Source organism: Melospiza georgiana, chromosome 19, assembly GCF_028018845.1.
Source record: "Melospiza georgiana isolate bMelGeo1 chromosome 19, bMelGeo1.pri, whole genome shotgun sequence".
NCBI lineage: Eukaryota > Metazoa > Chordata > Aves > Passeriformes > Passerellidae > Melospiza > Melospiza georgiana.
The window spans coordinates 9,987,524-10,001,550 of record NC_080448.1 but is presented as its reverse complement, the minus strand read 5'-3'; the positions used below and the strand labels follow the sequence as shown (position 1 = coordinate 10,001,550).

General features: G+C 42.0%; 1 protein-coding gene across 4 annotated transcripts in view; it reads right to left on the bottom strand.

The window, feature by feature from the left end:
* Nucleotides 1-14,027, bottom strand: part of SPECC1 (sperm antigen with calponin homology and coiled-coil domains 1) — an 81,691-nt gene that overhangs the window by 4,914 nt on the left and 62,750 nt on the right. For all 4 annotated transcript variants that reach the window (XM_058037388.1, XM_058037386.1, XM_058037387.1 and 1 more), the window contains 5 exons: nt 13,717-13,862; nt 13,464-13,564; nt 12,606-12,687; nt 10,196-10,346; nt 9,190-9,292 (listed from right to left, as the gene is read on the bottom strand). In XM_058037388.1, coding sequence (XP_057893371.1) covers nt 9,190-9,292; nt 10,196-10,346; nt 12,606-12,687; nt 13,464-13,564; nt 13,717-13,862 — 583 coding nt within the window. The remainder of the gene's footprint in view (nt 1-9,189; nt 9,293-10,195; nt 10,347-12,605; nt 12,688-13,463; nt 13,565-13,716; nt 13,863-14,027) is intronic.

The window sequence follows — 14,027 nt, the reverse complement described above, 5'->3', positions numbered from 1 at the left end:
TTACCTTTGCAATTTTAAATACACCTAAAGCTCTTCTCCTCTTCCCAAATCACAATATCTACACATAAGAAGTGCTCACGTCTACCAAAACTAGGTTCAAAAATCCTCACCTCCCCAACAGCATTGTCCAGCCAGTCATCCTCAGTAACTTCTGGATCTAAATCTTACAAACAAGCAAAAGTTCAAGGATGGGATTCTGCTGACCACGTTTGAACCACAGATGAAATCTGCTGCAAAGTGGTTTGCCACAATCAACGGCCAAAACGAACTCAATTCTGAATTTTTGTCCTAAATGCAACCCCAAAAAGAACATTCAAAGGTTCAGCTCAACTGTTCAGTTCACAGTACAATAAAAAATACTCAAGGCCATCTAGTTCCATTTTTACATCTAACAAGAATCAATGAATTTTGGTTTCTTTTCTCTAAACAAATGCATTTCCATTTCATACACAGTACAAACTCCTCTCCCTGGCACTTCATCTTGGCTTCTGTGTTAGATACTTTTCAGTTTGGGATATAAGGACATGGTAAATGAAAAGTGATCTGTGTTTTGCTACACTGCAGCTTTATTTGTAGTTCCTCCCCACTCCACCACACCAAGAGGAATTAAGTCAAAATAGAGACAACTCTGATTTCTCGGAAGATCTCTGGCTCCCCTGAAGCCATAAAAAAAAAATAAAAAAAAGGAAAACAATTTAGGGAATGAACACCTCGGAAACTATTCCCTTCTCTTGATTATTTTGGCAGCAGAGCCTGTCTCAGTCTTGGTGCCACACCTCTCTCCCTATTCAGTCCCTGAATATATGGGAGCTATTTGTGTCCATGCTGGTTGTTAATGCACAACCCCAAGCTGCATTTCTATGTCCCGTTTCTGGGTTCTGATCACAGCAGAACCCTCACCCCAAGCTCTGAAAAACTGCATGTGGCTTCTCATGAGACACCCAGAAAGGATGGCAACACTCTGAGCCATCAGAATGAGCGCAGGGAGAAGTGGGAAAATGGAGCAGAGATTCAGATCAAACTGAGTTGCAGCATTTATCAGGAAAGGAGGAAAAATTTGCTGTCAAATGGCCACAGCACATCCTGTGGTCAGTGGCAGCCCAGGCTCTGTCCTCAGCACTCCTACAGGGTCACCAATCAGTAGAAACACTAAATTCTCTTCAAGCTTACAAGTGAATTCCTCTACATCACTGGGATTGTTCAGACACTGGGATCTGGAGGCACACCAGGGAGCACAGCTATCAGAGTACCAAAGTGCCCAGAAGGGTCTGTTTCTATGAACATTAAAGTAATTTTTTTTAAAAAAAGAAATATCCAGGCAATGCTATTTGGATAACAAATGTACAATCTAGGATATCAGTGTCAGGTCAAGCCTAAAAGACACAAACCACCTGGAAGTGATTGACCTTAGCCCCCCATTCCAGGAACAGGACCTTTCCTGCAGATAACAGAGCCCTTGGAGAGCCCTGCTAAAGACACCCAGGGAAATCTGTGTGATCTGTTCTCACTAAAAACAATTCTTTGTTTGTCTGAGGAAAAAACCACCACCCCATTAGATTTCACTCAATCTTTGACTCCAAGCAAAAAGCAACAATGACATCATGCACTCTTCATTGCAGTCTGAGTAGGTTAAAATCCTGATACAAGATATTCCCACTATGCACGTGTTACTGTGCCCACAGCAATGGCTCTGAGTCATAATTTTCTCCCTGAGAGCCAGAATTATCAATTACAGACATGAATCAGCTTGAAGCTAGCCTGGAATCTGAGGAAGAAGGCCTGCAAGAAATACAAGCTGAACATCATTATTCCATCCAGCATCCCTTCCTGCCTCTCCCAAGTTATTGGGATGGAATGGCACACCAGGAACCTGCCAGAGTGGCTGATCATGGAGGTTCAGCCCATGCAGAATATAAAATTAAATACCTGAAAATAAATCTACTGAGTAAATAGATTCAATTTATTGAATCTATTCAATTGCCTTGTTTGTAATAGCAGCTTCCCTCAAGTGGCCCATCACTACCCAGGCCCCCACAGCTCCTCCTGAGCAGCTCAGTGGTTTTATTGGATATATTTAAACACAGGTCTGAACAGAAGCCACAGCTCTGCACATCTGAACTCTGACCTTTCTAAAGCAAAATGGATCAAGGTACCTCAACAGGCAACTTCCAAAGAGGACTCAAACCTACCCATCTTTAACAACAGCTGCACAAAACTGCAGCTCTAATTTGATTTATTACATCCTAACTGGCTGGGCCAGGTTAACAGGGTTCAGCCAAAGAGGTTTTATTCAAAGCAATCTTCAGGCTCTCACTGGGCAAGTTTTGAACAGTTCCTAAGAAGCAACATGAGGAAAGGATGGCTCCTTTCAGCCTTCCAAACAAACAAAACACTCCAGTTCATCTGAAATGCTCCAGCAAAGATCTGAAACATCTGGGCAATCTACTGGAACTATGGGTGAATGAGAAGTGTGGTCAGGTCCAGTTAACAGGGATGAAAGGCATGAATGCCTGAAATAAAAGGCTGCCTGGATTCTTCTGTAATTGCAGGGTACACCCAGATGACAACTGCACACAGCTATTTTCAATGGGGAGCTGCAAGTCTGAAGTGATTTGAACATCACATTTAGTCCATCTACTACCAGGAAGCTTTCTCAATTCTCTCACCAATCTTTTTCTCTTAAATGGAATCCAAAATGAAGTAATGCCTTGTGATTAAAAGAAATCAAACCAGCAATGTATTGCCTAGAGATTAAGTGAGTAGCCAGGGCTGGGAAGGAAGCCAGGTGACCTCCTATCCTCCAGCCTGTATTAATATCCCTGCTTCAAATGGCCCAGCCAACTGCAGTCTCCATAAGAATTGCTTTGAATTTCTTTAAAATGTTGTGTTTTTATCTCATAATCCATATTTCTAATGCTCCTCTCAGCATGTCAGTTAGCCATGCATCTTATTGCTGATTACACATGCATGGAACAGCAGAGCTCAGATCACAAAATGCTCTCTGAAAATGCAGTTAAATCATGTCATAGCAGCACTATGAACTGAAAAGGAACTGATGCCAGCTCTTTAAAAGTCATGCCATTTACTGCATTTCTTTTTATAAAGAATCTCTGCTTCCCATCACATTTTTAGGTTCTGTTTGCTCCTTTCTCCACTGCTGCCACAGGTGCTGCTTTGGGTTTACCATTCATCATTTGCTTCAGTAAGTGTGAATTAATGAGCCCTTTAGCAAAGACAAGACATTAGAGGATCCATGGCTGCATTTTTTTTTTTTTTGCAAAAGCATCAAACACCAATTTGCTATAGAATTCACATAGAGCAGAGACATTTAAATAGATGAAATTAAAAAAAATTTAAAAGGATATTATGCATCCTACACAAAGACGTTTCAGCTCCCAACTATTTCCATCTCAAAAACTAGAGAAGACACCAAAAAGTCAGATCCAATTTTCTTATATCAACTTTCCTACTAGCAAGAATAGATGGAATGATGCTGTCTAAAAGTCTGTGTTTAAAACAAGCTCATCTGGACAGGACTTGTCCTACAGACATTGTTCAGAGTAAATTCTAAAGCCATTCTAAAACAATCCTGCACTCTTCAAACTCAGCTCTTTGCTCCTGTGGTTCAGGACCTCTTCAAGGCAGCTTAGTTCTGATACTGTGGTTACAAGGGAGAGGTGGTGCTGAAATGGCTGAAGTTTTCATGACAATAAAAAATGAAAGTAGTAGCAAATGGGAGACAGCTAAGGTAATAAAGTAATTATGTAGCCACCTATTTCCTTTGCTTGCAAGGCAAGATTCTACTGACACTGAAACCATCCCTGCAACCATGCAGTGAGCAATCAACCTGCCTAAGGAGCCAAACAGCTCTACTGGTGCCTTTTACTGCTCCTTTTGTTTGCACTTGTATACATAAAGACTGAGTTTTTATAAAGAAAACAAGTTCTAATGAACACAGGCTGCTGGCACAGCATATAACACACAGTGGATGAATTTGAAGCTTTCCTAGCAAATAATCTGAGTTGTTTTGAATGCAAATAAACCCATGACAGCATCCTCATTACTAAAAGCCACCTACTTCAAAGGTCTCACTAAAGGTTAGTAAAGTTACAGGGGTTTGTACATATTCCTCAGTTTCGGTCTTAATTTATTGCTGTGCACAAGAGAGACAGAAAATGTATAAAACCAAGTTCACAAGGAGCTGGTTGGTTGTTAAACATACAGGACCAAATGAGAGCTGGTCTAGGCAGAAGCAATTTTATGGCTGTGTCTGGGTCATTTCAGAGATGAGGTAATGGTGACAAGAGGTATTTATCAAGTGTGAGTGGTATTTCTGTAATTTCCACCAGTCACACTCCGTGAGAAGGCAGAGCAGGAGTCATTTCTGTCTGCAGAGGTAGATTACACACCAAAAGCAGGGACTAAGGAGTTCTCCCTCTTGTAATAATCCAATTAGACATTGATCAGTCCTGGGTTTTGCTCTGCATGTCTCTTTTCAGCCTGAATTCCCCTTGTTATGCTCCCTTGCTGAAAGGCAACTCCCTGCTTGCCACACAGCTGCCACTTCCATCAGTTTTCCCAGCAGCTCCAACAAATGGCACCAGGGCTGAATGCCACAGAGGAGAAACAGACTGGGCTGGGTCCCCTCATTCCCAAGGCTGCAGCAGTGAGGATGCAGCAGCACAGCTCAGGGACCACACAGATACTCTGGGGAAGAGGGGAGGGAGAGAGGAGGGGAGGAATTAGCTCCACTCTGTGTCCAAGACAGCAGCACAGCTACTTCCTGCCTGGAGCCCTGGTGCAGAATTGTTAATGACCACACTGTGCCTGCTCCCACAGCTCTTTCTAATTATCTGTCTTGAGAATTCAGAGATTAGGCATGCCCTGGAATTCCTGGGTGGAGGGGCAGGCTGCAGACTGCAGCAGGCTCAGGGTGGAGGATGGAAACAAGGTGGGCAGAGGTCCCACCAGCAAAGGTCACTGGTGGACCAGCAGCAGAGCCCAGCTCCCTCCCAGTTCAACTCCCAGTTTGGAGCTGTTTCAGCTGGTGACCAATCAATTCAGTGTTTTCACTGATTGTCAGTGCATCCAGGCAACACAAGGGAAGTGTCTTGGACTTTGGGATGGACAGAATGTAAATGCTATTTTTAAAATGACCCAGCAGGATAGAAAGCTACGCTTGAGAGAGCTGCATTTATTTTATCCCTCCAATCAAGAGACTTGTGTTTGTTTAAAGCATAAAGCCCTCTATGTGAAAAAAGGTAGAGCTTGGCTCAAGTTATTTGGTTCCACTGGGGAAGCACATTTGTGCAGTAGCATTATTGAGAAGGGGTGATTACATTGGTAATCAACCTGGTTATTCCTCACATGCCGTGATTTGGCTACTGCATTTTAATTCCAGACACCAATCCTGGGTCTGGGCAGGGCACATCTGGTGATTAAGAAACCACTGGGTTCTGTCCTGTATTTCCTCAGGACAAGGTACAGCTGTGCTGCGATCCTCAAGACTTTAAAACTAAGAATCAGCTCTGCTGGAACTGCCAGCTTGAGTACCAACCCTGAGGACTGTGGCAGCATTTATATTTTATATATATATATATTATTTTTTAACATTATTTACACAGCTCTGCAGTCCCAGATGATGCCACTGAGGTAAAGTGCTCAGCTGACAATTTGAAAAGATTAATGCTTCAGTAGATAGAAAATGCCAACTACTCACACTAATGACATACAAAGGAGTAACAGACTTCCTGTTTCTAAAAATAGCCCTTATTTTCCAGAATAAAGAAGAAGAAACTTTCAAACATGGATTGTTAAAAGTACAACTGGCCATGAAGGAGCTTTGGGATATCCTATAAAGCAGATCCTCACAAACTGTGACCCCAGGAATGCACCTGGTTGATGCATCAGCAGTCCAAAAATGCCATCCTGGCACCGTATCCCAGCAGAGTCCCTCTCCCAAAGGAGAATGATCCCATGACCATCTCACCAAAGGGAATATGTCATGTCCATCTTTGTGCATCTTTGGGTCACACTTAATCCATGCTGGATCTCATCCAGTCAGCAAAACAGGCAAAAAAAGCATCAGAAAAAGCAGGGGCTAACAGCATGGCATAGGGCTTGAGAACGAGGAGGACTTGGAGGAAATACTGCCTAGCACAACGAGAAAAGAAATGCAAATTCCTGTGAGAAAAAGAAAGCCACAAATTCGTAAACAAAAAGCTGGTATTAGTCTGAGTTTAAATTGAACACAAAGGATAAAGAGCTTTATATTACATCCACTGCCAAACCACCAGCAGAGCAGTCTCTTGCTATGATTACTTGACAAACAGCAAATACTGCAACAGCTTTATTTTTCTCCCTAAGCTTTTGTATCTCTGCTCCATGAAGAGCTGCCTTGATCCACAGCTGATGCACTGACACTGCCATAGGGAGGTGATTCCACTGAAAACACAGATCAAGAATACATGAAATACAAACATTTCCAGAGGTACAGCTGCCATTTCCCTTTATCACTTGCAGGACATTCCCTGTCTGCTCCTATTTAGCATTTTTCTGTTTAAAACAACCATAGAGCTTTACTGTAAGAGATGGTGGATCTTCAACAAGTGGTGGGTGTAAAATAGGTCCTGTTAAACCCAACATCACTTGGAACAAAGAATAACTATGAAAGTGTATTGGAGGGAAGAGCCACTCTCAGATCCTCTTTTCCTCTGGGCCACAGGAAGGGTGTGTAGTGCTTGAAAAGAGCATTAAAATAGTTCCATATTCATTAACATGGTGGCAGTTCCTCCTCCTCTCTGGAGAGAGCATGTGTGGCAGAAACAATAATCCTCAATTCTAATGATCATGGGTTAAGTGCCTCTTAAAATTCTGTGTTTTCACAATACATCTGTGAATAGCAAGAGAGTTTAATCTAGAGAGGTTTGGCCCCTTGACAAATGGTCTCCACAGAGAGCAAAGAGAATCAGGGCACTTAAATGACACCACAGTCACTAATGACATGATTATGGGAGGTGATAATGCAACAAGAATGACTCTCAGCAGCTTCCAGGAGTTCCAGCTCACAGGAACCCAGCCTGTTAGAAAAGAGGCACCCAGTTCCTGCTTCACAATGCTGCTAGGATGTATCATCTTTTTAAACAGATGGAAAAAAGCCACAAGACAACAGAGAAAAAGCTATTTTAACACAAATAGCTTACTCTCAGCAGGCTTTGTGGTTTAAAGTATTTGTGGTAAATGTGTTTCAGAGCCACAAAAGCATTTCTCAAGCCTGGTCACCTCACGGCCCTACATTACACACCATGATGTCAACGAGCTTGGAGAGGCAGAAGGAACACAGAATTGTGTATCTGGCAGCACAGAGCCTGTGCCACTGCACAGTTCCTATAGGGAACCATACACTAGATTTGGTTTTTAAGGTGGAGATTTTCCACCAAAGTTTTGCACAAAGGCACTGAGTCCAAAGCCTGATTTCACCACAATTCTTGCTCCTACTGAGATTTTTTGCACCTCCCCTGCATAGTTATTCAGAATCAATGGCCAAAATGCCACATAGCATTCATCTGGGCACCAAAACATGACAATTGAAATAACATGATCTATCGTGTCACAGTTTATGCAATCTCATTTTCATATGCTTTTCTCCTAGTCCTTAAACTGAGCTCTCACTTTATTTTCACTCCAGTGATTCTGTTTTCATGTTCTCAATATTTTTTCTCAGTATGCATATCTTTCTGATATCAAATCACTGTTTAAATAAGGATCTTAGAATTGACACAGCCAATTACAGAAATATAGATGCTTTCATGCTTCCCTTCAGTTACTGTAAACTCAAGCAATTTCTTTTTTTTTAAAGCAAACAAAACCCTCCAGGCCACTGCTAATTTGTGTTGCACTTCCCCCAACTCCCCTCAGTGTCCCTGGTTTATTTTATGAGATTGCCTCCTGGGGAACATGCTGAAGTTCAAGGCCAGGGAATGTTCCCACTGTAGTCCATGCAAGGAGAGTTTATGGCTGGACTTGATCTTAAACTAAATTAAACTAAATGAGTCTACATTTGCCAGGAGCAGGATGAAAATTTCTATATATAACATAAGTTTTGTATGAATTAAAGCATTTAAAAAGTAGAATCCTGTGTGCTGGTCCCTTGGTCTCATCCCCGGATACCTTCCTAGGTCACTCATCCAGCTTTCCTCAGGGAATCTGGGACATGGGGAGTAGCTGCTACTGAGAATATCAAATATTCTAATCCATTTTGCCCATGCTGCTTAATGAAATCATAATTTAAACAGAAAGGAATCCCCTCTTCCCCCCAGCTCAGATAATGAATTGCTATCACACATTTTGCCACCAAAAAGAGAAGCTGGGCAGCCAAGCAGCAAGTTTTTAATGCTCTCATTCTGCTGTGTCACAGGGCTGAGAAGAGTTTGCATCCCAACTTCCCCCTGGTTCTGGCTCCATGTGAGGAATGACATGACAGATCACCCTGGAACTTGCACAGATGATGTCTCACAGACAGGGCTGTTATCTCTGGAAAAGAAGTCACCAGGGCTCTGCTCTGAGGAGCTCATTACCTCATCCCACCCTTGCAGAGGCTGAGGCAGGAAGGAGGATGACGTTCTTCACTCCATTTCTCGTACTCAAGAATGATAAAAACTCCCTGTGGAGCTCAACATCAGCCTTACCATGGGAGTGCAAGGGGCTGGGAAAAGCAAGTTCAGGATGAGGTAGTGAATGCACAGCAGAGAGCGCAACGGGAATGAGAGGCTGAGGAAGAATGTCCAAGAGAGAATTCCTCTAAACAAAGCAGTGAAGATAGAGAAGCAAAATTCTCACCATAAATCAATATTGTGATTGTGCTTTGGTTCTTCTGACTTTAATATCTACCCTGAGATCTCACACAGGCCTCTATATTTGCAAAGCCACATCCTTTTTTCTAAAATCAGTATATTTAGTTCAACTTGGGTGTAAATCAGAGAAAGAAATCTACAGGCTGATGCTCAGAGAACACTTCTAACAGTGAAAAGGGCAACACTGCCAGGAGAATCTGACTGAGGAGGATGGAAACAGCCCATAAAAGTAAACATGCAAAAATCAACATACAATATTATTCACATTTCTTTGAAGTGACTGCTTACTGCATACTTTAGGAAAGTGATTAAAGTAAAAAGGTACCTACTCTCTTACCTGGTAACCTTCAGTCTTCTTTTGGCACCATTTCAACAAGGCATTCCTCTTGGAACCCCCATACTCCCGGGCCAGGGCTGCCAAGGGGTCCTTCCTCTCCACACTAAACCATGGAAGAAGGGAGAAGACAATAAATACTCTTGAAATCTCTTATTTTTAATTTTTTCATCTCTTCAATATCTGTATGACAAAGAATGGCAGCACAGAACATGAACATAAACCAAACTGAATTAGATTTTGGAGCTTGCAATAAGTGTTTTCCTTTACACAAGGTGGTGTCACTGCACATGAAGAGCTGAAAAAACAGAACCTGTGGATAGGCAGTGGTGTGTGTTAACCAAACATTTCTGCTACTATTGTCATCAGCTTTGCTTATGCAATTTTCAAGTAATCTCTTTATTTTATATATTGAAAACTAGGATTTAGATGTAAAATGGAAAAAAAATGCTTAAAGAATCTGTAACAGTAAATTCACACCCAGCTGAGGTGCTGCAAAACAAGTTCTTGAATAAAATGAAAAGTGTGAAAGCTGAGGACATTTAAAGGCCAGCAATCAAAACACCCACATTGTCTCCACTCTACAGCTTCTACTGGTGGAAATAATGGTGGACATCAGAGGAAAATATATGCTTTTTCTCAAGAGTGAAGAAAATTATGTGTTCAATTTCCTTCATCCCTCAGAGCCTCTGGCTTTTAGCTCACCACAACATGGAAAATGACAGTAAGGTAAAGAGGGCTGACTGCATGTACACATGATGGAATTCTTGTGCACAACTCAGTGGCTCCTGAAAGCTTGCTATCCTCATTTCCCTTTTTAAAGATCATTACAATCTGAATTTTCATATCTGGATCTAACAGAGCCTGGTAATTCCCAAAGACCAGCCAGCAGAGTCTGCTCTGGAGACAAGAGATCCTCCAGATTAAAACATCCAGATTAAAACATTTATCTTGGTTCCAGGTAATGCTGTTGGGCTGCCCTGTTTTTCCCAGGAAATTGGGCTGGTACCTGAGTTTGCTTTGGGGTTTCAAGCAGCTGGGGGTGGAGGAAAGCATCCTGCTGCTGAAGGCCATGGGGGGTTTGCTCAGGGATTCCAGGGAGGGGCTTTTGCGGAGGTAATGGTCTGGTTTCAGGTCTTCATTCCTCCCCTTCAGAAGGTCTGTGGGAATTCACAAAAAGCTGTCAAGTTTGCAGCCTGAAGAATTTCATTAATCACTGTCCTGCCACCCCAGCACACAATATGCAGTCTGTTGTTTTGATTCTAAACAAATGTACTCATTTGTTCATTAAACACACATGGGGCTAGGAAACCTTGAGCAGATTAGAGGTGACCACAGCAAGGAATGGCTTTGATGATTTCAACAGTACAGGCTGCCTGGTTTCCTGTGATTGATACTCCTGCTGGGGGGTAGGGGCCTCAGGTGAATGAAGGGAAATACCAACATCTACAGTCTCCAAGGTTCAAAAGCTGAGCACAGATATCTTCACCAGATGACTGAGCAGCCCTAGTACAAGGATTTCTTTTCTGCCATTAGCAGACTTGTAGTAAGAAAGCCTCTTGTGTCCTGAACACAGCCAGAGAAAGGAACTTCTCACTCCTCATGATGTCTGACATCCACTCTGACATAACTTGGAGAAGGCTCAATATATTCACATCTGTATTTTTCTTACACACATAATGTAATTTGTATAATGAATTTGTTATATATATATTGTTATATAGTCAAAGGAAAATCACTGCATATCAATATATATTAAATAATGAAATAATAATAAATAATAAAAAGTGATGTAACAAGCCAGGACTGCACATCATGTTATCAGAAATTACTGGATGTGGAACTCAACTTTTCTACCTCCTTTTCAGTTCCATCCCTATGATAATTACCAATTACTGCCAATCACTGAGGTGTGAATTCCTTATCTCAGCTTCAGCTCCCTTTAACTTATTTCTGGGTGCTTGGAAGTCCAGATGGAGCCAGGAAATCTCTGACTCTCAAAGATCACAGCCAAAACCAGCTCTGGGTGAAGTAATCCATGCTCCTCTCCAACTATGTAACATTTGGGTCACATTAGGGACATCACAGAACCCTGCTGTGACACTGGTCAGATGGAATCAGCCAGAAGATTTTTATTATGGAGACTACTTCACTCTGAATTTCCTTGGGGATAATTTTTGATTCAGTGTTGTTTGCATAGGATCAACTGCCTTCTAGGATTATTTAGATTGGAACCAGAGCTGTTACAACTTTACAGTGAGTAAGCCTTTGCTATGGATTATTGGAACTAAATTAAATCCAGGTACAAAGAGAAGCTGTAAATATAGAAACTTGCTAGATAAGCAACCATAAATTTTTACCATACAATGGCTTATAAAATATCTGTTGATTTTAACAGATTTTCACAGAACTGTCTATGGGTAATAACAGAAATTATCCATTGCCCAGAGTGGGATATTTATTTTTAAGGACTGGCATCATATTACATAGCTGATAGATTATTTCACTCTACAGTAAACTGGTAGAGATTAAAAAGGTCTTACATTGTGTTTGGGATCTACACACGCAAGACTTCCTGGAAACCAAGTGATACAAGTAAATAAACCCTGTCAGACAGAAGCAGACACTTCTGCTTGCTTAGCCATGTTCTAATTTCTATTCTGTATTAGCAAACTATTGAAGAAAATCCAGTCTAGCCATCAAGAACTTGTGACTAATTACTGGGGCTTTTTTTGTCCCTTCCTGCAGTTTCACTACAGGAATATAACATTTCATCTTAAAAATTCAAGAATCTGTTGTTACTAACTTTGATTACAATGCAACAACTACATTCAGGACCAGATAATCAAAATAAAGGGCCTAGAGAAAATGAGAAACAAACACTGGTAGGAAAGAATATTAAATGACAAGAGAACAAAAGCAAAGTGTGAAATCAAAACAAACTCATCTCTTGAGAGCTCTCAAAACAAACTATTTCCAGCCCAAATATGACTGTTCCTAAAACAGTCACATCAGTATCTGAAATGTTTGATGTATTTCAAATGGAGCTCAATTTAAAAACAAATAAACCCTCAGAAGACAGTGCTTTGGGCTAATTCCAGAGACATACATGTTGAACAAAATCCAGCCCTCTCCAGTTCCACAGTGTGGATTAGAGAGGTGCCATGGATCCTTCAGAACAAAGAAGGGGAGTTTGTGTTGGCAAACCACAATAAATCAGCTATTTTTTAGTTATGATCAAGATGGGAATAGAAGCACAACCAAATTAATAAGCTCTGTAAAACAAAGATATTGGAGGCACTTTCCAGGTTTCCTTTGACCATGTAAGAAGAGGAAAAATGGCTCAGGCTGAGGCCAACAGTTAATAACAAGTTTAGTTAACAGAAAGAGGCAGTGTCTGTGCATTGATCACAACTTACCTGCCAGAGGGAGGTCTGACAGGTCTGCATGTCTGGCAATGCCCTTGCTGGCTGGCTTGGCATTGTTGTACACAGAATGTCTCTGTCAAACAAAGGTGCAAAAGGTAACTGAAGAAGTATTGGCCATCATGCTTACATAGGTGAGCAAAAAGAAGTTGTTTCTGCTATCTCAAGAGCACAAAGCATGTAGAGGGATACAGAAACCTTTCAGCAGTATCAGCTGCACCTAGAGTTGGGTGAGTAACCGTGAAAAATAGAAGGACAAAGCGACAATATTTTATCTGGTAATACACTGGCTCCTGAACTACTTCACACTTCTATTTATATGATTTTTCTCTTGCCAAACACAATTTAGAGTCACAAACCAAAAGTAAGGATGTCTGTGCTCAGCCTGATTCAGCTCTCAACACTCTGAGTCATATGTCAGGAGGATTCTTGTCTCTGCAGCCCCAGCAGCAGTTTTCAATGAACACCCCACCATCACCAGGCATTAACACAAATTCCCAGACCTCAGTGGATAACTGGGAGCACACATCTTGGAAACTTCAATCCCTTGTGTCCCAGCTCACGTGCCAGCTCTCTAGTTCAGTGTGATGTTTCTTCTATCTTACTCCCAATAATTGAAACCTCTTTTCTGGTCCATGGTGATAAAAGCTCAGAACTTCCAGAGCTCACATCCGTCCACCAAGACCTCTAAGCTCAAGTCCAGACAAACTCACTTTGATCCTTTTTGTTAGGACCACAGCATTTGATGTTCCACAGCAAACAAACAGATGAGTTTCCCCTTCCCCCTGTCAGCAGATGCTGGAGCTGTGTCCACCCATTTTGAATCTCCAAGGACAGAAGAGCTCCTTGTACCTGCATTGGGGAAACTGCAGCTGCTGGGGCTGTCCTCACTGGAATTCCACTGAGAGGGCTCCTGGGCACCTTGTGAACTGGGATATTTTGTCCACTGCTACCTGCAAGAAAAAACCATGGAAACATCTGGATTTCAAACTCAAGTGACATTCCATCTTTAGGCACCAATGACAGAAAACACCCATCCAGTAGCAAGAAGCAGATCCTGCTCACTGCTAGAATTTTTTTTACTCAAAGTACAACGTCCAAATACCTGAGCATCCCAAGTCAAAGGACTTTATCAGTGACTTCACAGTGGCTGCAGACTCTGGAGGTGTGGGAGATGCTCTGCTGAGGCAGACCCCCTGCCAGCGGCTGGCTGTGTCTGACTCCACAGAATCCACCTCTTCAGCTGCCAGCCTGCAAGGCACAAACCAGGCAAAATCAGGGCCAGCAGGGAGTGCAAGCACAGATTAAAGGTCTTCACTGATAGTGAGGTAAATCCAACAATGAGCAGGTTTTACTGCATTGCCCAGAACATGGACCTCTCTTAGAATATTCAGGTACTTTTTCTGCAGTGCCTGG